This window comes from Bombus affinis, chromosome 1, assembly GCF_024516045.1.
Source record: "Bombus affinis isolate iyBomAffi1 chromosome 1, iyBomAffi1.2, whole genome shotgun sequence".
In the NCBI taxonomy this organism is placed as follows: Eukaryota; Metazoa; Arthropoda; class Insecta; order Hymenoptera; family Apidae; genus Bombus; species Bombus affinis.
Genome location: NC_066344.1, coordinates 18,136,653 through 18,164,162, shown reverse-complemented (window position 1 = coordinate 18,164,162; position 27,510 = coordinate 18,136,653). Strand labels below are relative to the sequence as shown.

General features: G+C 31.6%; 1 protein-coding gene across 3 annotated transcripts in view; it reads right to left on the bottom strand.

The window, feature by feature from the left end:
- The window catches only part of LOC126917843 (uncharacterized), a 33,575-nt gene extending 11,838 nt beyond the window's left edge, over positions 1-21,737 (bottom strand). For 2 of the 3 annotated variants that reach the window (XM_050725201.1, XM_050725210.1), the window contains exons 1-3: positions 21,463-21,735; positions 9,878-10,626; positions 5,328-5,614 (exon numbers count right to left, since the gene is read on the bottom strand). In XM_050725201.1, coding sequence (XP_050581158.1) covers positions 5,328-5,614; positions 9,878-10,151 — 561 coding nt within the window. In that variant the 5' untranslated portion in view covers positions 10,152-10,626; positions 21,463-21,735. Of the gene's footprint in view, positions 1-5,327; positions 5,615-9,877; positions 10,627-21,462 lie in introns of all 3 variants that reach the window. The other variant, XM_050725192.1, reaches the window with a different exon arrangement.
- Positions 21,738-27,510: the final 5,773 nt, after the last annotated feature.

The window sequence follows — 27,510 nt, the reverse complement described above, 5'->3', positions numbered from 1 at the left end:
CGGTTCCAACGGTTTCAAGCCCTGTTCTGGTTGGTTTGCGACGCCGAAACTCGACCGATGAATGAGAAAACGATCGGTCAGGAATTTGGGCCACCGACATTGCTTACTAATTAGTATATGAATCGATCAACCATTGTCATTGCACTACAAGCTTAAGTATTAAATACAATATAACGTTTGCTATGTTAGTCCCTTTCTGTTTTCACTTTAAGAATTTTTCTGTACGATCGATCAACAATTTTTGAGTACAGCTCCGAAATGACATTTTTCGAAATCTATTTTTCTGGAATTATGCTTTTTTGCAAATGAAACGGTGCATATGCGTTAGCTAGTTGCAAAGCTTTTTATAAACACTTACATGTATATCTATAATTATCTATACATTGTACAAAGATACTATAGCGTTGTGATCGATAGATAACTATCTTGTGAGATATTCAACACTAATGTCAAGTTTTTGGAATTTTACAAATAAAGTAACGAAGAAATGATGAAAATGAGAAAGTAATATGGCCATACACGACTTGGATGAATTCGACGTTTTAACATTTTTAAAGGGCAAAATTAATCATTCCAGTTAATTGCGTAAGTTTTGTGATATTTATATATAGTGTTATATAAAATATTAATTACGAGGTGTCTATAATATTATTATTTAGGGGGTCGAATTATGACTACGAAACTGTTAATAATTATGATTTTTCTGATTAGAAGCAATCAAATTTTAAATAGTGAAAATTATGTTTTTATATATACACGTACTACAGTTATGTGTTATATACGCGTAAAACTGTTACTACATTCATATTCATAAAATTGAGTATCATAAAGCAGAATTTACGAATGTAACACGCACATGAAGATATGTCGCCTTTATTAAAACGAAACGAAGCGTAAAATAAGAAAGTCCACACCTCATTTTCATTCATAATGTTATGCATCTCCGAGATTCATAGTTTATATGGTTCGTATTTCAATACGAAGTATACCAAAAATTACACAGCCACAAAATTAATTTACTTATTAAACAACGTAATCATCAAAAAGTTCTATTTTAATAGAAATGAAAGAGTATCTTATTAAAAATAAAACGTTTTAAAAAACTTTATAGAAAATGAAGGGGTACAAGGTATGTGTTTTGTTCATTTAATGAAATTTTTATAATTTCCACATCATTAGGCCTTCAAAACCCTTCGAGAAATGAAATTCTTTATACCTCTATGGTACTTTTAAAAAATTCCTAATAAGTTTTTTTAAATAGCGAGCAGCGACAAAGTAAACTATTAAACTATAGACGATACTGACGGTAAGCTTTAAATGAGAAAAGTATCGTTTTGAGATCGTCAAAATATGGTTATAAAGATTTTTTTCGCCACTCTTCGTAGAATGAGGCATCTCGTGCCTTAAAAGTAGATCTTCATACCTTTTTGATGTCGGCTTGTACAATATAACGTTTTCTGACTTTTCTATTTTTCTGTGAGACAGATTTACAACTAATTTAATCAGTCATTAATTTTTATTTTCTTATGTTGGGTTACCGGAGTTATCAGAGTTGGGTATTATTTCAATAAAATATTAAAAAGGTGATTAATTAAATATTAATTTATCTTTGATTTATTCAATTAGATCTTTGGACATTCTTTTATTTTCTTTTTGAAGTTATTTTGAAATCATGCGTTAGTTTATTTGTACAATTATTTCGTTACTTGATTATTAAACGAAATGCATTTTTTGTTTTATTTCTCATCTGAAAAAACGGTTCCCCAAATAATTTCTCATGTAATTTCCGATACTATTACAGAGGAGTTTCTTCACAGTGTTTCTTATACAGCTTACATTATTCAATGGTAATTGAAATTAAACAACTGTGGAACAAAATGGTGCTACGTTTCAAAATGATCTAGTTCTATTATTTATAACCCCAAAATATCCAGAACATAGTGTGTAAAATTTCATATTATATTATTTGAAAGATAAATGAGTCAAAATAAAATATATTATACTTCAAAATGATTTTATTTAATTTTCACATAAAACAAAGTTATTTCTACTAAATAATTTCTTATAATAATACAAAAATCATAAACTATATAAAAAATATATAAAATAACAAATTAAATGATTGAAATAACTCATTATTTGAAATTGTCATTCTCTATTTTTATTCTAAATAAAATTTGTCCAAATCTGATACAGACATTATACTATATTGCTATAATAAACTTTATCAACTTATATGTAACTTATGCAATCACGTATCTCATATACAGTACCGTTCATAACTATTTCAAACAATACTTTATTTTGAACCACATTTTATACTTTCCTTCATTTCTATAATAAAAGCTAAGTAAAGATTCCTCGCAATTGTCAATATATACAATGAATGTTATTTTAACGTAGAAACTGTATGGGTTTTAAATTCATATCAAAATTTATATTCGAATATCAACCAGAAAAGGTGTCTACAGGTCTATGGTAAATATACAGATATCGAGTGTAATTTCAAGTTACATAATTGGATTATTGTACATATAAAATTTATTAAGTAAAAGAAAGTTAATAAAATTCAGTATATGAAAATCATAGGAGAAAACATGATAAGTACACATAAAATAAAACAGCTAAACGTGCGACGAATCTGTTATATAGATTCAAAGATACAATTGATGAGAGTTTTTTAGAAGCTAAAGATACAATTATTAAGGTACCTGTAATTTAAATATTATGATGAGCCATATTATTTTTAGAATCATAAAAAGGGTAGAGAAATGGATGTACTTTTAAAATTAAGTAAAACAACAATCTTGGCAACGTGAGATCAATTGACAACGTATCGAGCTCTATAACTTTAGAACTGCCTGTACCAAATGGAAAATGTGACTTATCATATTTTAAAAATGGATTCTGCCAAATTTCATTACACAGATCTACTTTACTGTAAGAAAAGAAAATTTCTCTAGAATTTTTAGAGCCTATTCAAGTAGGAACAACGTGCCGTAGTAAACCAGAGGAGGACCTTTTGGCTGCTGCAGTATTATCCATAGTACGTTAGTTGTTACAGTGTTATTTGCATACTTTGACAAAAATGCCACAAAACAATCCATTGACGCCACAACCAACGGAATTGATGGACAAACCAGCCAGTATATTGAAGCAGATGCTTAGCTCTGATTTCCTTTGTGCTATGATGTATTTAGCCAAGTACGATGACAAAGATTTGTACATAGAGATTGTAAAGAAGTGTCAAAAGATTGAAGCACTGTTAAAAACTAGTAATCAAGTCTTCTATTTCTATAGAGGAAACTCTAAAAAAATTGTGCAATTTGGAAGTTGACTGTGTAACACTATCTCCTGAAATGTGACAAATGGAATCTATAACTCGTTATTTCTCTAAAATAAATTTTTATCCCTTTTGTAAATATAAGAAGAATAAAGTTCTTTAAGAGCCGTTATAATTATCAATTGAAACATAGGTAATATTAAAAACTAGAACTAAAACTCAATTCACCATTTCGTTTTACGGATCCTTCTCCCAGCAGGTTCTTAAAAAATGTCCATCGACTAGCCACGTCGTTCTAATATAATAATTACGACTGATAGTATGCTTCAATAGAAAATAGAAGAAAAGAAAGTATAAAGTAAGATGATCTATGCTATGTTAACCTCTACACAAGCTTCTCTATCGACGTGAGAAATTTTTATCGATCCTTACAAAACCTGCTTCTCGTTCATAGAGCTGTATTCAACGACATCACGGTAATAATTTGCTGATGAAGTCACCGTTAACTTCGTAGTAGCTTCGCGCAATAGGCACGCGCCAACAGAATCTCCCTCGGGCATTGAATTATACTTATCGCTTCACTAATGATTGATCGTAATTGATACCTTCGCGTTATAATATATATCTACGGCGATTGCTGATGCAACTCGAGGAGTTGAAATGTTATCACTGAAGATGCGATATGTTACATGAAAGATAGTCGCGTGTAAACCAACGAAATGGGAACGTAATTATCCATTTCCGCTTACTTATTAGCTTGAAAAATTCCAATTTCTTGGCGCAGTAACGTGGAAATTAATAACATGTACTGTTAATCACCAATTTGATAAGCTGTGCTAATTTATGACTAAGAAGAATTTATTAATTAGATAATATTTTACCTATTTGCAAATGTATGTAATGTAAGCATTACATTAGTATAGGTACTTGAAAATGTACACAGGATTATAAAGTATCTGATTACTTGTAGATACCTTTCATGAAAAGATGTACATAGTATGTGTGTTATAGGAAACATTTTGAAACTTCATTAATACTGTTATGAGACTGGACTCTTATGGTCACGTTGGTACAGTTTGGGAGAGATCTGGAAATATATACAGAGTCCAGCCGAATAATATACATATACAAGCGAGCATGAGGTGCTTCTTTATATTTGACAATTTTTGAAACTCGATTTTCTCGAAAACTGATCCTCGGATGAACAAATTTTATTCTACATTTTCTTTTACCTTTGCATAAAACCGGCCTCTGCATGGAGGTTACGAATAGTATAATACAAATATAAATTTTTTATAATGAATCAGAATCATCTCCACGAATAGAGATGCGATGTCAATTAATTTTTTAAAGTATGTATATATTATGTTTGAAATAAACCTAAATTATGCGTAGTATAAATAAAGTAGGTACTGACTGAAAGAGATGGAATAAAAAACAGTTTTGTAATAACCAGAATTTTTAGCTCGATAAAATTCTTCTGGTGGAGACAATTTTAGGCAATTTTTTTAATATTCGTAATACTTTTTAAAAAAACATTTAATTCATATAACAAAGCATTGAATACCTTATCTAAGGTGAAGCTATTTTGATAGATAAATTTTAGTTTAATGAAAAAGCATTTTTAAATATATACAACTTTTATCTGGATGAAATTTAATTTAGCATTGTCCTGACAATAATGTGAGATTTGGCTTACATGATATATCTTCAATGAATGTTATCTTATAATTCAAATCATAATACAAGATATTGTTATAATTATATCATCTATAGTTCAGCATAATTATTGAAAGTTTTCAATAAAAATATGTATGTCCTCACCAACATTTATTTGATCATTACTTCAATACTTGTTATTTACTATATAAATAATTGTATGGATTATTAAATAATTAAGAATTTAATTGAAGGAAAAGAGAACAGAAGTAACGTAGAAAAATAGTAATTAACATTTCAGTAGTGCGGCAATAATAGGGTAATGTTCAGCAGAAAAAAGGAAATAGGAAAGGAGGGTACCGGTGAAAGTACAGACAATACGTACCGGAACAGTGAGCAAGGTCACTTCCGGTGTCCTCTGCGAGTCTCTGACGATAGCAGTCAAGGCCGTAATTGCAGCCATATTCGAAAGGGCAAGGGCAACGAGGCTCGCTGCAAGGTGAGCCGTGGAAAAGCTGGAATTTGTCTTGCTCGACGATGTTGCGAGCGTCGCGACAACACCCAACGCTCCTGCGACAAGGGCACCCACACCTGCCCACAGTCCTGCACCGGAACCGCCTAACGCAGCGCCATGGACCAGCACCAGGATACCGAATACTACGAGGACTACACCTGAGAAACATTAAAATCGATTTATATTATTATGTGTTTTAGCATGATAACAATTAAAATATGATTCAATCAAGTTTTAATATATAAATGTAAATCATATACAGGGTTATATAAGTATAAGATTACAATTACATAAATTTAAGATACCGATTAAAAACACGAAGTATATGAGATACCCTGATTTTAAAGGTAAATTAAAGAAAAAAATTTTCTTTAATTTTTTAAATGTGTAAAATTTTAAACGTAGTATTCAAAATTAGAAATAAGTCTATACTATTACGATATTTGAAAAGTTTAGGAAACCTTCTATTGCAAAGAATTATGCATATACATGGTTATCTTCGTTTATTCTCATTTTAGAACTTGATCCTTCTAAAACGTAGTAATCAACTTTTTGAAACATTCTTAAATCAATTACGATTCACAATGCAATGTGGAAGATAAAATGAGTGTCTTCTTAAAATATATGAAATTGGTTTAAGAACTCTCTTTTTCTACAATGAAATTCACTTTTGTCTTCTATACAAATAACAGAGTACACACGAACATTGAAATAATTATATTCATTAAAATGTCGCCAGAGAACATCGAATAACAATGAATTGCAGCGCTGCAATTCTCTACGGTTTGCAAACCCGCGGAAAGAGTTACACAAGTATGACTTTCTAAGTGAAATGTTTTCACTTTTACGCCGATTTCTATGCAGTTTGGAGAAATGTATGCTCGGCCGGTCAATGGAAATTCGTGTATTTTTCATATATAGAAATCCAAACCAATCAAGATACTACGCGAAAGTGGAAACCGCATCATAGCATGTTCGAGTTACTTGTTTATGTACTATATGATAATTTCAAAAATATTTTTGCTTTCTTATCGTAAGTAAATGTTTTCTAATGCTATTATGGAGTCAATGATCAGAACATCAAGTAATCAAAAATTTAAAGGTGGGCTCTTGCAAGAAAAATTGAAAAACAAGAACAGAATGTTAAAGAAATTATTTCATTGGTATTCGAAAGCTTTGGTGCTCCTTAATACTAATATTTATAAAATAGTTCAAACTAAATGACCTTCTGCCTCTTATTTAAGATAAGAAAAAATGATGAAATATATGGAATGGATAATATTTCTGAAAAATTCGATTCGACAGCATATCGTGATCAATTCGGATAACCAAAGTCCCAGACTTGATAAAAATACTTTTGTGATTGTATGTCATAAATTGTTCATATTTAAATAAGTACAGAATTACATAAGGAAGAAATAAATATTATAATATCTGTTTGTAACAATAATTATTAAGATAATAAATGCTGCTGACGAATAAGAATTGCTTGTTAAAAATTATCCGCCTGTATGAAGATTACTTTGTTCTTTTTATAAATTATTTATTCATTTTTCCCACAGGTTGGTTATATTAACATTTGAAACTTCAAAAATTAATTAATCTGATTGAAAGACATTTTGAAATATTCCTCCTAATAAAGATAAACTACTTAAAATAATTACCGTGTTTGATATTTGCAAAATAAAGTATTAATTGTAAAGGAATAGCATATTTAGTACGTTACAGCATTTCTGGTGTAATTTCTGTGATATGAACGATTTTGAAAACTAGATTTTCCAGCAAATAATTCCCTAATTGAGTGATATAAATATGTATCATTAAACTAAAAATTAAGTAGCATCATTAAACTAAAAACTAAACTAATTTTATAACTGTATTTTGTACTGCATTTCTATAATTTTGTTTTTGATTCTCTTTCTCTCTTTTCTTCTCTCTCTCTCTTTTTCTCTATTTGCTTTCAGTCATTAAAATATTCCGACTTTTCGATCGAGATATCTTTTTTCCTCATTTCATAGCAATCAATATGGATTATTATATCATCAAGGATGATGAGAAACAAATGAACCTGTACTTATATGTGTATTTACATGAAATTAAATAACTGATCGCTATTAAGGATCACGCTTAATTAATCTGGAATTCGCTATTTGTTGATATTGAAACGGCTGGCAAACACGTTTGCTGTGAATTTGTAATGTTATTACATAATTGGATTAATTGCGATGAAACAGGTTCTTCCAGTCATTCAGATTTTAATCGATTTTCGACTATCAAAGTTATCTTGTTATTATCCAAGTGTGTAAATAATGCACAAATAATGCGTCATTGTTGAAAATTAGATTTGTTAAAAAAAATTACTGATTGTATTTTATTTTATGATATATTGTATGTAATATTGAATTAATTATTCGTTTTTTAAATAAATTTTGATGTTAACATTATTTACAAACGTCTAATTAACTTTCTAAGCAATATTATCTTGTCTAAATGGCTAATAATTGCAGGAATTTATTTGAGAACTTGAGATTGAGCTGTTGATAAAAGAAAAAGTTACTACTTTATTGCTGATAAAATTAAACATTTAGTTTTCTAATGTAAAATTTGCATATAACACAGCGAAGGAAATTTAACATTTTTGTAGAAAGTAAGAAGCTTCTCTTTAATGATAATCTAACAGTACTGAATAACATGTTTATTAAATTTATTATCTACTTAATTTTATTATTCATTTAAGAAGTCTTGGAATAATTATCGAAATAATATATGTATAAAAAATTATATTCAAACGTTAATTCTATTGTAGTGGGTATCAAATACACCTCTCAAATACACGCGCCACTTGATTATTTGTCTCTAATATCTTATTCGTATGTCACTTACGTTGCACAATCCTTTGGTAAAATTTTTTACTGGTATCATTTTAAAAATTGCTATGCATAAAATATATGATATATCGTATAGAAATGCTTATATATAATTCAATTAGTTGTATATACTATAACGAGTTTTATTTCTGTTCTTTTCTACAATATAGGATTTAAAGATACATCTCTTGTACCTTGAAGATTTTATAGATTGTTATAGAACAGCTTTCAGATTATTGTTTCGAGTAATAATCAGAAAGTAAAATAAGATGAAATAATCAATATCAATTTGATATGATACTAATTATATGTTTGATATCATTGAACAAATTTTCCAATCTATTTTGTTATCACAGAATTCAATAATTCCAATAATTACTTTCTGATATCAATCACAAAAGTGTGCCTTCTGAAAATTTATCATATTCTTCAAATAAACATTGATATACTAATAAATCTTTAAAAGTAAAACTACGTTTATAATACATTAGTACTCTATTCAGAATAATTATACGCTTTCACAAAAGTATTTGAACGTTTATCGCAAACGACTGTTATGTTCATATTGTATGTTGAAAGTCATTAACATTATAAGATGCCACTAACAGTATTATATCGAATAAATTTTAAATCAATCTAGAAATGTACATAGGAGTTATAAGATATTTATCGTGAACATGCATTTAGTAAAAACTTAGTATACAACATGAAACTATCTTAAGCAAGTATTAAATATGGTCCCGCTGAATATTGACGCTTATTAATATAATGGATAATGTTATTGAACGTTTAAATACTTTTGTGGTCTCTGTGAAATATAACTTGGGTACTCACAAACAGGAAGCGACTTCCGATGTCGATAACGTTTTGACATGTTGTTAAGATGGGGATCGCTAATTATTAAAAGGTTATTATCAAAAAAAGTTTATTATCAAAAAAAGTACGTAATTTTCCGCGTATCATTTATATTTAACAGAGCGTGAATAACCCAGACCTTTTTTCCCAGGTAACCCAGGTAATCTAGATTTAACCCAGATCTAATTTAAACTCATTTCGAATTAACTTAAAATTAGATTTGGGTTAGGTCAAATTAGACATTTTTTGGAGGTGGAAATCGATCCTTCTCCTATCCTTTTACTTATTGATACTACAATATCAAAATACAAAATAAGTTTAAAACAAACTTTTTTTGATAATAACTTTTTAATAAGCGGTGACCCGCAACTATATGAAACCTTTACAAAACTACGCGAGGTGATGACCTCGGCAACATATTAAAAAATATCATTTAATTGTCATATATATATTCCCAGATTTGTTTCAAATTTTATAAATATAATCATGATAAGCGAGTTTGCCATTTATAGCCAATACTAATTAAAAATTCAAAATGTTTCGTATAGCACGTATAAGTATAGTAACACACACATATATAATCTTAAACGTGTCTATAGGTGTGCGAATATTGTTTTGAGCCTGTGTATTTCAACCATATATGAAATATGAAATAATGTTTGAAATAATTATCCATAAATGTGTCAAAAATAGACTTACCAAGTAACAACTGTCCGCAAGAAGTGAACATCAGAAGATTCGAATCATCTTTAGGCTCCGTACTCCTCAGTTTCTGTCGATCATCCGGATGTTGCTGTGTTCGTGGTTGATGTTGTCGTTGCTGTTTCTCAGAGATGAGGATCTCCTTCGAGTGCTTCGACTCCAAACAACTCTCCGGCTTCAAATCCGATGCGCACGACTCCTTCGAGTCCTTCGAATTACTCGAATCCTGACTTCTAACCGTCGAATCAAGTGCAATCGTCGCGTTCTCCATGCTTCTTCTTCTTTCTCCCGTTAGAGGCGTTTTAATGCATCACTATACACACCTGTTCCTTCCTGTTTCTTTACCATGCAGCGTTCCAGGAACGTTTAGTTATTTGCTCTTGTCTCTCATGAGCTTCCTTTTTTATTTAACTCTCTCTTTTTTTCTTTTTCTTTCTTCTATTATCTTTCTTCGTGCTTGTATAAAATATTCCTATTTTGTTTAATCTTTTATATCTCGTATATTTGTTTAAAACAATCTAGGAACAGCTACTATATTTCTGTTACTATGTTGTTAGTTTTATTTTAATAAGCATTTATTATAAATTGTATAAGAGTTAGGATTAAAATAACATTTTTGGGAGGAATCGTCGCTTTTTCTGATTGGTTTTGGTTCGAAGCGACACTTTGTATTGTGCGATTAGGTAAAGGTCAATAGACGCCGAGGTCGCTGATCCGGTTAACACACTCCGTTGAATTCCAATGATCTGTAAATTAAGCAAGCAACAACTGTATTGATAATCATTCGACAGTATCGAAGTTGCGGTAAGAGGAACGTTCGATTTCTACCGAGAGTTAGTTATATCACGGCGTAGTATTTTATTGAAATATACTTTCAGCGTAAAACAGCAAAGAACGAGATAGTGAAATCAATTTAGTTTCCATCAGCAAGGAGAAATGATCTCGTATACAGAAAATTATAAGAACTAAACATATAGAGTGTATAACAAAATAAATACGTTTGTATGAAGAACATTAAAAAAAAACATGATAAATGCATTTTCATTAAGTTGCTATTTAAAAAGAACTTTAATATAAAATATTAAGTTGCTGTATATGAAATATCTTTTATTTGAAGTTTGGATTTGACGAACTAATATTACTTATTAAATTTTATCCTATTGTCAGTTAACAATTATTACGGAAGAGTAAATTTGTTTTATATACCACGTATATTCAATGTTAAGAAGATTTATAGAAATAAAATCTCATCATTAGATAACCAGAATATTCGGTTAATTTTCCTATACGAGGAAAAATATCGTGGCAGCTGCTAGAAACGTCCTCTAGTTTATCTAAGCAATTTTTTTAAAACAACTAAAATAATTTCATTCCAAGAATTTGTTAATTCTAGAATCGGTAATTCTCATAGATCTGGAACAATGAAACTAGTTATATATATATACACACGAAGAATTGATTATATTATATATATATATACACATTATATTATATATATATTATATATATTATATATTATATTATATATTATATATTATAATATTATATTATATATATATACACATTAAGAATTAGTTTTAGTCATACTAGCCTAATCTTTTTAGTCTAATTTGAAATATCCAATTGTTTTACCTCTTTTTCAAAATTTAGTTTTAAAATATAAATTTTTCTGTCTCTTCTTTATTAGAACTTTAATAGAACTTAATTAGAACTTCAAAGATCTTTCAGATATTTCTCTTGCACTATTAACTCGCTATTTATAAAATTAATAATTCATGTTTCAACGAAATAATTGCTGCAAAGTAGATGATTCTAGAATCATATATAGCGGAGAAAAAAATTTGTTTCTTCAATATTCCAATTTTATTTTTAATACATTAGATAGATTATTTTAATCTTTGTATTCGCTGGTAATAATTAGAGTTATTTTCGTATTTAGTTGTAAAAAAAGTTAGTCAAATATTTCTATTTCATTTTTAACTTACATGCAAACATTCTCAACATTTGAGTCAATTAAAATAACTTATCTACGAATGAATTAACAATCACAAAATTTTTTTAAACGATCTCCTAATCTCATTTCTAACAAAGAATATATTTGTTTTATTTACTTTGATAATGTATTATTTTCATTATTGTAGTATCATGGACAAAAGGCCTAAGATATCGGCCGAACCGTATACAATGTTGCGAGAACCGCGGTGTCGTTGGGTACAGCAATGTATCGTCGATCTTTTCAACTGAACAGTTTCGTCTAAAAGGCCTACGTGACCCTGGCCACGTAGCGTTTTCGGGACACGTGCGCTATAGGGCGGGGAAAAAAACAAAAGAGACGCTAAAGACAATGTCAGTTAAGACGCAGGCGAGAACGAACGCAAAAGGCGCGCAGTATGGGTTGAGAATCGAGAGCGTGCGAGTGCGGATGCCGAAGACGAGAGTTATAGAGAGTGATTTGAGCGGAATAAGACTTTTGTGTTTTAGTTCAAGTTGAACATTTATCGTTCTCTGTCCAATTAATCCTTGTTATTTTTATTTATCTTAATAAATAGTATTAGGAGAATTTTACAAATCTAAATTATCCTAATCCCATCCTTTTCCGATACTACAAATTGGGGGCTCGTCCGGGATTGAAACCAGACAGAGAACGACACGTTTAACGGAACTAATTGTGCTGAAAAAAAAAGAGTTGAAAATGGCAAATTGTGAAGAGGAACAGTTTTCGACTGAAGAGGTTTCGACGCTGGAGGAGCTAAGAAATAAGCTCGCAAGTCTGAATCTGCCGATATCAGGCTCGAAGTCAGTGCTGATGGCCAGGCTGAACCGAGCGTATAAGGCTGGTCAATCAACTTCGAAGGAATCGGTAAATCAGCGAAACCTAAGGAGCGGGCAGAGAGCTGAGCGCGATCAGGATGGAGACGAAGACCTCGAGAAGCTGAGGACGAAGGAGTTGAGAGCGCGCCTCGCTAGCTTGGGGTTAAAGGTCACAGGGAGAAAATCTGAACTACGCGCACGGCTACAGGCGGCCCTGGAAGGAGACAACGTATCGTCGGAAGAAGAAAGCGACGACGAAAGTGACGATGAAGAAGATAGGAAAGAGGTAATAAAACATAAGAGAGGTACGCGAGCGATGTGCTCGGACCGCGATGAATATCGCCAAAAGGCATGCACCGTCTCGGTATTAAGCTTTAAAGATGTCGAAGACGCACTAGAATTGTTTAGCGGTGACAAAGGTGAAAACGTGGAGCGATGGTTCGAATCATTCGAAGAAGTCGCGGACACGTGTATGTGGTCCGACGGTCAGAAGGCAGTCTACGCGAGGAAGCTGCTGAGGGGATCGGCGAAAATATTCGCAAGCTTCGAGTGCCATGCCAGGACTTGGCATGAGCTGAAGAAGGGACTAATCAGAGAGTTCTCCAGAAAGTCCAACAGTAGGCAAGTACACCAAAAGCTTAGTGGGACGAGAAAGAAAAGCGACGAGGCGTGCTTGGCCTACATGTATCGCATGCTGGAAATAGCCAGTCATGCCGATATAGAGGAAGAAGTCAAAGTAGAGTACATCATAGACGGGATAATAGACGAAGAGGTCCATAAATCTATGCTGTATGGTGCTGCATCCATCAAGGAGCTAAGGAAGAGGCTAATCGCGTACGAGGAGCAGAAGAGCCGAAGGACGAAGTCGGTTGCGAAGCCGGCCAGAGTTGAGAGAAACAACAGTCCCAGTCAAGGTGGAAGTGCGAGAAAGACGCGTTGCTACAACTGCGGTGATGAAGAACATGTGTGTGCAGAGTGCCCGAACAGGTCGAAGGGACCTAAATGTTTCAAGTGTAAAGAGTACGGACACATCGCATCGAAGTGCGACAATCTGAGCGAGTCCATTAAAGAGGTTGGTAGTGTGTTTCGATTGTTACCGACGAAGCGTGGTAAAGACGTGAAGATCGGAAATTGCGAACTGAGCGCGTTGATAGATACCGGTAGCGAATTAACCCTGATGCGGGCGGATCAGCATGCCAAAATTGGAGCGCCCAAATTAATTCGGGAAATTATCGAGTTTCACAGTATCGGGTCTAAGAGAAATTTTACGCTCGGCAAATTTCCGACAGATATTATTATAGACGGTGAATTGTATCATATAACGATACACGTAGTTCCGAACACTGCGATGCAACACTCGTTGTTGATAGGTACAGACTTCTTGGATACCGTCGAGATAAGCATGAAGAGGGGAGATATCTCCATTCATAGAATAAAAAATGAGAATTCCGATGGGTTTCCAGAGGTCCTTAAAGTAGACATAGAGACAGAAACGCGTGAAGTGGATCTATCTCGTGTTGAGAACGTGCAACATAAGCAGGCAGTTGCAGTTCCCACGAGTGCTTGTCTCAAGGATACCGTCGTAATGAACAAAATTTCGTTAGATGAATCGGTTGCGGCGAACATAACCGCAGTAGCGTCGGGTGGAAACGATACGGACGGTTGCGATCAAGTTTTTGTAGGATGCATCGAGCATCGCGCGAATTGTAGAGTTGTACAAACAAATTCTGTCGCGAATTCTACGAAGCGAAACAAAAGCAAGAATAAGGCGGCTGCAAGAGAATTTGAGGTAGTGCGAAGACGAGCTATCAACGCGACCTCTTGTCGGCGAAGGGCGTTCAACAAGAGACGCAAGAAGGCGACAATCTACAAAACAGGAGATCTGGTGGCGATCGAGAGGACGCAAGGCGGTCCTGGGTTAAAGCTGCATTCAAAGTTCCTTGGGCCGTACCGTGTGGTGAAAGTCCTGCGAAATGACCGCTACGTAGTGCAACGAGAAGGCGAACACGAGGGACCGCGCACGACTTCCACTGCAGCCGACCACATGAAGTGGTGGAACGTTGGTGTTAGTGATGATAGTGAGAACAGTGATGAGCACATCTGAGGGCAGATGTGATTTGTCAGGAATGGCCGAGTGTAGTATCATGGACAAAAGGCCTAAGATATCGGCCGAACCGTATACAATGTTGCGAGAACCGCGGTGTCGTTGGGTACAGCAATGTATCGTCGATCTTTTCAACTGAACAGTTTCGTCTAAAAGGCCTACGTGACCCTGGCCACGTAGCGTTTTCGGGACACGTGCGCTATAGGGCGGGGAAAAAAACAAAAGAGACGCTAAAGACAATGTCAGTTAAGACGCAGGCGAGAACGAACGCAAAAGGCGCGCAGTATGGGTTGAGAATCGAGAGCGTGCGAGTGCGGATGCCGAAGACGAGAGTTATAGAGAGTGATTTGAGCGGAATAAGACTTTTGTGTTTTAGTTCAAGTTGAACATTTATCGTTCTCTGTCCAATTAATCCTTGTTATTTTTATTTATCTTAATAAATAGTATTAGGAGAATTTTACAAATCTAAATTATCCTAATCCCATCCTTTTCCGATACTACATTATTTTTACTTTTATATTTTGTTATTTGTAATATCATTATAAAGCCAAGTACGCGTGAAGTTCAATGCCTTTTGCTCAAAAAAGTAGAAATATTTTTAGAATCATAATTATTCTGCTTAAGGAAAACTTAAAGAATTACAAGAGTAAGACAAATGAAAGATATTTAGGGATAAGATATTATAAGATATACAAAATAATATAAGAATCATATTACATATATTTAAAAGTACAAGACTGAAGTCTAAGAGTTTTAAAAACTAAGATAAGATATATACATAAGAATATAATATAAATTATTAATTAATATAAATATAAATCAATATAAATTTATTAAAACTAATATATCGTGTTCACATGCAAGTAATGTACATATGTAATGCCATTTAAATTTAAAACAGAGTGTACAATTAATGATCGAAGATCGTATCAGATAGTAAGTCTTATTGTAATAAAAATAAATGATATTAACAATTAATATGATAATGTTATCATTTAATAAACGTACGTTGTTCAACCTAAATTAGTCGCTAATAATCTTGCAGTCGATGGAATGTCAATGCAGTCACTGTTATCATTATTTTCTTATTTTATGTTTGCTACTCCATGATCATTGCTATAGATACAAATTATAATGTAATCGAATCATTTTTAAACCAACCGTATTTCGTTAGATATTTATAAGGTTAACGAAAGGATAAAATAATCGTCCCGCATGATTTTTTATTACAAATTTTTGTCAGAAATTTGTTTACACCATTAATACCAATATTCGATATTTAATCTAAAATTGTACGTTCACTGCGGTTTCTTTTTTCCATCTAACTTTATGTAAATTCTTACGTTATCTGAATTCTTACGTCATCAGTTTCTCAATTTTTCTTAATATAAAAATTTACGTAAAGTTAAATGAACAAAAGAAATAACAATGAACGTACAATTTTAAATTAAATTTTGAAATCGGTTTGATCGGGTCTGATAAGGTTAGCGCTAAATGTCTTCTTGTCTTGTCAAAATGAAGGCGTGAGATGGCAGAGAAATGAAATATAAAAATTCAAAGGCAACAATAGGGCTAAAGCTTCTTTAATGAGATGACTCGTATTTTAATAAAAGATAGATAAAGAATAATTGAGACAAGCTGGAAAACTTTCTCGGCAAGCGAAACAACGATATTGCGTGATATTACTTAATAAAACGCAATGGAACGCGTCCTTTCGTTTTTCAACATCGTCTCTGGCGGTAGCTCAATAAACTCGGCGTCGCTGTTACCTGAAACGCATCGTAAACCGATCCTCTTACGTTTGTTGGCTAAGAAAAATACCACGCAGTGCTCAATGTCTGTAAATCAAGTACAGTTAAGACGATCAACCCGGAAAAATTCTATACTTCGTCATGTGCAGCGACCTTGAAGTAACATGAATTCGACCTTCTTCCATAGACGAAGGAAGAGATGAAATTAGAAATATTCGTTAATTTTTTTATTCAATTCATCGGTTTCCATGTAAATGGATTACGTGTACGATTTTGGAACTTATTTATTCGATTCTTGAAAATACGTATATGATTTTACTAATCCCAGTCTATTTGAAATATTATTTTTTCACTTTTTCCTTTTATCTGCATAGTAATAAAGAATAACGAAATTTGATAAAATATCCAAGAAATTTAATAACGAATACAATGCGCTACTTTGAGGAAACAAATATATACAACATCGTCACTAGTTAGACTAATAACCTCGCAGTCGATGCAACGTAAAACGTAGACGTAGAAGAAGGAGAAAAAGAAGATGAATTTAATGATTATTAACGAAAATTGTTAGAAAATTTTAACAATATTGCACTTTATTGTACATGATATGATAGTTGTAATTTTTGTTTAGAAAGAATTTTCATCAGCCGTGACACTATTTATTACTATAGCAGTTGTTGTTAATATATTAAAGTTTGCATTAAAATAAAAATTTTATATATATATATATATATGTATGTATATATGTATAATATATATACTATCTTAATATATTATATCTTTGTAGTTTTTCGAGTTCTGAATTTATTCTGTACTCGATAAAATAGTTTGCGTATGATTTTGAAAATCTCGTTGTTAATTGATATTTAGATGCAATAAAATACGACTAGTCATAATATTGAATTTTTGAACATATATACAGGACTAAACGCAAGATGCAATTTTTGTTGTGTTTATATCAATGTTCACTACTCCTTTATTTATTCAATTACCGTGTTCTTATTTATTGCACGCATATGCTGTTAAATGTCTGATATTCAATAATAAAAGCGAACAATTTACGTGGTCCGTATCCGTCGAACAACTCTCTCTTACAAACTAATTTTGCTATCAACCAGGTAACACTTAAATATTCTCTATTCACACAACTCGCCCACAACCAGACTTCCGTATTTTACGTGATTAATTAACCAATTAACTATTTCCAACCTACTTAACGCTTTTGGCATAATACAGGCGTAAATTCATTCGTAAAATTTTAGAAAACATTGCGTCGTTGAACGACGTTGTTCCACGATGGATATTTCACGGTAGACGAAACCGGCGGCAGCGTGTACCGTAAATTTCTGACCGGAAAAGGATCCTCGGCGCAAGCACGATGAGTTGCGAGCAAGCACGCAACGAGGCCTCGCTGCTAAATGGTGCAATTATTACAAGCGATGGAATATGAATCGGTCAACAGAATAGTGGTTTTTCACCTGTTCGTCGCCATAATATCATCGGACGGCGCGAACAAGAACTTTCACACGTAAACGCACAGCTTTACAGTTATGTACATTGTTAGCTATGCGCTTGTTTTGCTCAATGCTGACGGATGGCACAATCCACTATTGGATTGAGTCGTTGCATTAATTTGAATGCGAAATGCTCGTACGTAATTGCGGTGTAATTATTTGCACGGAATGCAGTGGAATATTTGGTGAGATTGGATCGAGGCTCTGACAAAGAGAAATTGAAATCGAAACAAAAAAGGAAGTTTCCCATTGTGTATTAAAATTAGCTTATAAGCTTACAAGTGTTGGGATACTTTGATCGATCTGTGGTAATAATATACAGTGGTACGCGAAAGTATTTGAACACTTACCGTAGAAAACTATGTCCATATGGTGTGTCTTATATAAGACACTTTGAAATTTTATTAAGACTGCAATAAGATACGACTAAAGCAGACTGAAAACGCGTATAAGCAAGTTACAAGATATTTACACATATTGGAAGCATATATTTAGTATAACAATTAGTATACAGCTCGATTAGCCATCTTAGGCCTATAAAAGTAATTAAGCATTATAATAGAATAAGTAGTTTTGAGCTCTCTGCGAGATATAATGTTGTACTCGTACTAAATATCTTGTCATTTCTATGTACATGTATATGTATATTCCCAGAATTGTTTCAAACTCTACCAATATAGTCATGATAGTCGAGTTTCATAACAGTGCTAATGAAATTTCATAATGTTTCGCACAACATACATACTATGTTCATAACAGGTGCCTACAAATTTCGAATGCTTTCTGCACAGAGAATTGGAATTGTTTATAATATATACGGGAGTGTTTGTAATATAACATTAGATTGGTATAAATTATTTTATAACTCTGATTAGTACTTCTGCATTAAATTACATGAATTTGAAAATTGTTACGTTATTTTATTGCTTTTCTTAAATTGGGTTGTTGTAACTTTTTTAATCGATTCTTTACAGTCGCATCAACCACTATAATAACTTATTAGCCACTTAGATTATAGATTGAGTTTTATAATTTTTAGGAAAAATCGATCCGTTGTAAGAATTTTAGCAATTGCAATGTTTGATTAAAAGTTTGTAAGATACCTTTAAGCAGTAGAACATTTTTGTATTAATTTTTTAATTTTTGTATTAATTCAAAAGAAAAAAGCACATTATTTATTCGACAACCTGTATTTCCGATCTTCATGTTTTAAGAAGTAAGTAAATGTTGCGTGATAAAATATGTAGTTTAGTATATTATTATCTTAAAAAATAAATAAATTTTGCACGATAAAATATATATCCCAATATATTATTATTTAATTTCGAAAAATGTTATGGAGATAAATATTAATTCAAACGTAACTTTCATAAAAGTTCGAAATTTAGGAGCAACATTGAAATGAAGTTTAATAAAAAGTTGTACGGAAATTTCCATTGAAAGAGTAAGATTTTCATTATAATCATCTTTCACATATTCATGTAACTTTTTCAGTAAAGTACGAAAAAGAAACCAGCTTCGCAAATTTATTAGGACTATTTATCACGCGTAGAAAATGATTTACGTACAAGTGCAAATCAGGTCTAAAATATTTTACACAGATCTTCCATCTAATTAGACGAAAAGTCGTTCAAATTATACTTCAAATCATTTTTACATATAATCTCATTGTTAAGTTAAAGAAGATGATTTATACGCAATTAAGGATTCTTCTAAGAATAGCATACGTATATTTTTCACTAAATTATGACAAAAAAAGAAGATTGTCCAATGGTCGAAGCAATTACGTTTCAAGTCATTTCGCGTAGTTTATTGTCGAACTATAATAAATTATTCATACATAGATACGTATCTTTCGCAGAATAATTTATACAGACCTTTCACCAAATTATAAGGAAAATTGTACCAGAACCAAATCCACTATTCTTAAATTACCTTTTCCATTACCGAGGATCCACCAACAATAAATCTTGTTTTTTAAACTCGATAAAGATCTTTCCTCGATTTAAGAAACTTTCTTCGATCAGCAAACCTGCTATATCTCGAATATCTCACGCGATCTTGTTACTTAGCTTAGACATTTATCAATTATCTACGGTTGTGTTATCTCTTCCCTTGAAGATTTTGAAGGTAAATTATTTTCATAAAAATTCATGACAAACTTTCTCTAAATAATATAATAAATGCCTCTCATCTTTAAAGTTACAACGTATCTGAAAATTGAAATCTTATAGGATCTCTCGATCAAATAAAATCCTCTGATCATAACGGTATCCCTGTTTAATTTTCTAAAGATTCAATTGTACATTTTCTTTCTTGATACAGTTCATTAAAAATTTATATTAGATCGCAGGAAACATTTTCCGAATGTAGATTTCTAATTCGAAAAAAATTCGTTTCCTATCTCATTTATTATATCACAAAATCAAATCTTACAGCTGAATAACTTCTTCAGATCATTTCAAACATGGCATACTTCCTATGTCGGCTTACAAACGTTTTCTACTGTGAATCTATCACGCTGTCAAAATCAATATATTGTACAGGGTATTATTATTTCTTAATTTTACTAAATTCTATCTAATCTAATTATTAGTGACTCATTAAAATTTCCTTGCAACAATTTTCGTCAGTAAATTATATTTCATACAATAACACACTAAACTAATACAATTCACTAAAATAACAAATGTCATATTTATAATCCATAAACTTACTGCCTGTTGTAATTAACATTTCACACGATCCCATTATCTGGCTTAACAAAACCTTCCTAATGATAAACCTTTTCAATATAATTCACTAGATCACAATAAGACAACATCTGTTTCTTTATTATTCAACAGTCTACATAGTTGTTGAAATCAAAATTATAAATGGAACCATTAAACCATCTAAAAGTTAGAATTAAATTTGATATGATCTAATTTTTTGACTTAAAACGTCTCTAAAGATCAGAAATCTCTTCTATTTTACAATTTCCTCTTTTAAAGCGAGCGACAATTCTACTCCATTTTCTCTGTCGGAACAATCCTCCAAATCATCCCCTAATCAAATATCTCTCTTCACAAAATTAACTATCGCACGATTCTGTCACCTTCGAACTCAGCCTCGGATAAAATCGCCCAATCTTCACAAACGAAGCATTTCTTCGTCAGAAAAATCTCTCACTATCTGTTGAACGACTCGTCAAACGATTCATCAAAACGCGACAACATCAGAGACATGGAAATTGTCGCTGCATTTGGAAGTTTCGTATTGTCAGCTAATAGAAAAGCATCTTTTTTCTTTAAAAATGTTAAAATTGGAAAATTGAATTCTAGCGACGAAATGTCGCGTTCCAGAACACTGTGCGTTCGTAGATTGCAGACGAGGTCGCAGAAGGCTCGCGAATGAACGTACCAGGTCGACGTAGCTCGTCGCAGTTCCTCCTTGTCATCACATGATCCGCCGCAAGGGATCGTAACACACTTCACTGATCGAACGTCACGCACTTATATGTTACGGTTACACCTGGTCTAGATCGCGGTCAGACACTAGGAACGAAAAGGCGAAAGACACTTGTGCAAAGTGAGTTCGATTTGTGATACTCTTGTACGACCGGCTTCTCGTACATCCGATCGGTGACTGGAGCGTGTTGACTCGCACGGCACAGTTCGCGACTACTATTCTCCTCGCGCCTTTCTCCGTCCCTCTTTCTTCCTTTGCATCAAGGTGTAACACCGATGATCACCCCTCTACCTTTCCGACCCTCTCTCCGTAGAATAGCCGTCGTTCTTTCCACCGTGGAACACTCCGAAAATTGCTCAACGACCGATCAGCCATCCTTACGCGCTAGGTAAATCGCGGCTAACGCGCGCGCCGGATTACCGTGGGAATCGAAGGTTTCCGGCTGTAAAGCTTGTTTTTCATTCTAATTACGTTTGTAATTAGACTAAGCATGTCTGTGAGTTCTTTATGGAATTTAAAAGTGAAATGCTCTATGTATAACATGTATAAATATGTAAAATATTTAGAGCACGGTACTTGAGATATTTAGACGAAACAAACTGCTATTTTCATTCCATTTCTTTAACTGAGTACGCAAAGATATAAAATTGCATAAGACTCCGTTTATTCTAAGCACTCTATAGCGAAGCGTGTAGTTTCAGATTAAACGGGCATTTCTCGGTTCGCTCGATACAGATCGATTGATTTGATTCTGTGCTGAAAATTCTCAGGAATTCCTTGACTTTTAGTGATCTGCAAGTAAAAATAGAGAAAGTGAAAGAGATACGGGGTAAGTTTCGTGTCTGTAATATCGACTCTACTGTGGCTACAGTTGAGAGAATTCAATGAAAAGTAGTAATTTTTGATCTATTATTTATCTGATTTGTTACTTATCAATGGTCGATGATATTGATATGTTGTAAACATTTCATTGCTTCTTTTAGTTTCTCCTATCTTAAAAGTTCCTTATTCAGGTCAGAGGAGAACGCGTACAAATAATATTATAAATTCTACAATTTGAGAAAATTCTGTAATAGAAAAATTTGTACGTTCTAAAATATTAAAATTGCTGCGCTCTTTGAATTTTTGCATCTTTTGTTTAAACGCATCAAAATTTCAATGCACTCAATTTAACTGTGATATTAGACATATCGACAATGATTCTTTTATTCTATCTTCAGTCTTACAAACTTTTTAAATGATAGCAAAATGCGGCAGAGTTGTAATTGGAAATCTATGATAAAATCTTCTAAACACAGTCGTTTTAATCAGATTTTGTATTTATCTTAGTTGTGCGAAAAATTATATCCCGACTTCATTGAAACTATTGCAATTATCGTAATTAAAGATCTTAGTTGATCTTGGTAAATTTTTACTGATAATTTTCGCTTTCCAATATTTTAAATTTTCAATCTTTAATTTATGTTTCCCTATTTAGATCGACGAATTTTGTCGAAAACTTTATCGAGTTATGTAGAAATCTGAACTGGTATAAGAAAAGTAAACTAGAATTCAATGTTGATCTATGGTTTGGATACGTAACCTGGATCTTTACGTAATATCGGAAACTATTTCTTACGTAGAATTCCTATATAGAAAAGGAAACTAGACATTGGGCTAAGAAACTTCATTTTTACTGGTACTGATTTTAACATTTACTCTGCTAAAGGTGACTATAGTCTTTCATTATTCAACGCTAGCTGAATGCGAAGGGTGTAACTCATAGTAAGGAAAAGGTTAAGGTCTTGACTCTATCTTGTGATGTAATATGGTTCTCCTTCGGATCCTTCAGTTGCTGAATGCCATGCATTATTTGTCATGGTGTTCTTTCGAATTAATATATTATTTCTCGTTCACGGATTTTTATAAATTTCATAAATTTTATATACGTTTCTAAATTATTATAAATTTTACGAATCTAACAATCCATATTTCTTGAATTGTTTTTAATTAATATCGAGAATGAGTTTCCTTAATAAAATTCTGTACAATTTATTTTTGGAATTCAAGTCCGATGACCGATAAATTTTTTAAATCTTTAAATTCAAGTGTATTTTAAATATCTAGAAATTTTTCGAAACACGAAAATTTCGACTCGATCCAAAGATTTGGGATTAAAACTTTGATGTGTAGGAATGCCTTCCTACTTCTTAATAATAGTCGATGCATCAGAAATCTACGATTAGGTATTATACGTTTAAAGGAGAGAAATTTACAAGAGAAAGTTTATCGTTGTCGGCATCTGTTAATAGATTTTAACATTAACTTTCGAAGACTATATTTCCTTAGAATACTTTTATCGTTAAAACTTTTATCGACTTAATCATTTACATCTTTATCATTTCCTATTTCCTCTACTTTTCTATGAAATATTCCTCTATTTGAAATTTTTGGAGGAAGTATATAAAAAGTATACAGTTATATATACATTGTTTAAAGTAGCATTTAGAGCTTTTTAAAACGACGAACATCTCTTCCTTCCTCCGCTTTGCTAGTTTAAGTAAATTATATTTTTCATAGTGAAATCGAAGAACGAAGTCACTGTTATGATATAATTTATTGACAATGGTTAATCAAATTAATATAATTTTATTTTGTTAAATTTGCATATTTATTTTCTACGTTTCTTCTCCGCTTTTTTCTTTGTCTTTTACATTTTCTTTAATGCGAATCTATTTACGAGCCTTTTTGTATCAATTCAAATTTTGATTTACCTGATTTATACATATTTTTACTACGTTGAGATATTGAAAATGAAGTTGAACAAGAAATAAACTATTTTTAACAAAAGATAAGATGAAGAAGAAGACGGAAATTAATTACTATAATCCCAAAGAATGAAACAACTTTTTAATAACCATGACTGCATACGAGTGGAATGATTACAAGGCAGTTGTAATCATCGAGGATCACAAGTCCCGAATTAAGTTTAATAATAGTAATTGCATGTTATCGTTAAGCTATTCGGTCAAGAATCTTAATATCTCGAAATTAAGTATGTACGTACTTCGAATAAGTCCAGAAAGCAACTACGATGGAAAGGTTTTGCTTCGATGTATATACATAACACGTATTTTAGATATTAATATAATATTCATATCGCGTATATCAATTTCTACTAATTGAAAAAAAGTTGTCAAAATTGTACATTAATAACAAAGTTACGGTATGGAAAAGTACGGAAAAAATACTATGCAAATCCTTCAAATTCTCTTTCGTAATTATAATGTTGCGAAACGGAATTGAATGATATAAATTAATCGAAAAAAAATTTAATGTATAATATATAAGATTAAACAAAGAATGAAGAAACAAATAAATGTACAAATTGTACAATATTTTAAACGCACAATTCACATTAAGTTTGTCTTCTGTTGCTCGTTTCTGCAACAGGAAGTTCAGCTATTATATTACATGGGAGTTGGTATGCACGTGGTTGCGACATTTTTAATAAATGTCAATTGCATGGGATAAGGATCGTTTGAATGACAATGCAAGGCGGTGCATTGTCTCAATCGAGTCATCGATCATTGTAGCGGCTAAAAATCAATTCGCTATGACGTTTCACTTCGCACCTGCTCGTTAAAAAGTACTAGAAACTATTGCAGCTTTTTGCGTCATCCTAAAAATACCACTTCCAATTAATTTGCTCGCATTATTGAACTAATAGAAAAATTCACTGTTGATAATTTGGTAATGGTGCAACGCGGAAATAAGAACATTTGGCTTGGAATAACTATTGAAATTGTTGCACGAAATATGGAAATATGGAACGATCGATTTATACGAAATTAATTTTTAATTGATTTAATATTAATCGATTCACGTCAATCGATTTCTTTTTTTGATACTTTCTTACTGTACTGATTGTAGGAAAATAAATAACTCAATATATAGGTAATGTTGTAAAAAGAGAAAAGAATTTTGTGATATATTGTTATCGTTAAAATTTAATGATATGTGTTAAATAATTAAAATGAGAATTAGTGATAATTTTGGCTTATTTTTATTCAGTTGGCACATATATTTGTATGTATTTCTTAAAAATTTTATGTACGGCTCAATATTAACAATACGTTTATTGCTTTCATAGTCGAAAGTTTCTTAACTTTTGTGTAAGCTTTTTCTTAAATTTGAAAACCTTTTAGATTTGATTTTAGCTTTATTTTCAGAATACATTTTTTAAACTTTAAATGTGCGTTTTAAACTGCGATATATGAAATTTCTTCAATTGAGAATCATTTTTCTAAAACTGTTTCATTCAGACCGTTTTCTATCTTTTTAAACTCTTTCTATCCAATTATTTAAATTCCTATCTAATTATCTAATTATTTACGATACCTACTTCTTTCATAAGACTTCTTTGACCAATGCAATTAACAGCGCAATTAGCAATGCAGATAGCAATGCAGATAGCAATGTAAATTAATATAACTGTACAGAATCCCTTAAAGTATAATAATTGTATTTGAAACAAATTAAAACTATGCTATAAAAGTATACTAATCACAATTCTAAACACAGTTGTTGTTTTATTTCTATATTTGATTATTAAAAAATTAATTCAATCTGCTTGAAATATGATAGTCGAATAAACACAAAGTGCACTGTTAACCTAGTTCAAAGAGTGCAATGATTTTTAGATTGATTTTTGAGATAAAAAATAAATTTATTTTAGAGTATAAAGAGTAACTGTAATGCAGAGATTATAATTTATAGATAATATCTCAGTTCTATTAGAATCGTCCCTTTTTTAATTTGAAGTTAAGAATATTTTATTAAACGTTGTAAATAAATGTTGTCTAAGCTATTTAAAAGGAACGTATCATTAAAACGGTCCAAAATGTAGAAACAAATATCGCAAATCGAATATTTTTTATTGTCAAACGTACACGACATTATAAAATATAGACGTGATTTTCTTTTATGTCGCGTGTCCGAAGAGAAGATGTTTATTACCATAAAATATATTTTGATTTTGTAAAATGCTATGTACTACGTACTTTTGTAGTATGATTGTTTTTACCTTTCTTTTGTGGTAGAATAAGGAAGTTTACATAATTGATAATAGATACGACTTGTGGTTTCCAACTCAGATTAGAGTTTGGATTACATTCAAATGTTTCATGCTATAAAATATCACTATAAGCATGATATTTTATCGTTCTACGATTGTTGCTCTTGCTACTCTTATCTACATCTACAATTACATATACATTGCTCATTATTTTATCGTCTTTGAATCTTTTTCAAGATTTCTTTATGCCGTACAAATTTTAATTTGATACGGCAATTATACAGTAGCCCATGAAAGATACCATAGAAAACTTTTATGTATGTAGGTATATTTTCTGTGTATTGTAAGATATTGGTTCAAAATACGCAGTTTGTACAACAAACACAATATTATAATTCATAAGTATAGAAAAACATTTCTTCAGGTGTGTTAATCTCAGCTACTGTATGTACGTATTATGTGTAATTTAGCAGAAATTTTATTAAGATCATAACATTATTTATTGCTGTCATTAATTAGAAAAATTGAATAACTAGATAATTTTTATCAGTTTTCATGGATAATGCAATATGACACCTTTGCTCTCAAAAACAAGATATATCTTGAAATAAGATTTATAAGACCTGTAGAATACTTATTAACATTGCTGAAATAGCGCTGAAACTGCTGTTATAAAATTCCACTTTAATTGCTGCAATATTATTTCTAATTTGTTATCAGCAGATCGTGGATTTTTATGCAAATCCATGTTTTTATGGATACAATTAAAGATGGAATAAACTAATGTATATCGAGGTTGAATGAGAGTATGAATGTCATTTTGTGGCCGGCAAGGAAAAATTAATAATAATAATAATAATAATATATATTTATTTATTTATTTGTATGTATATATAACGAGACTCTACTTTAGATATTTACATAGCATATTATGTTCGTCGTAT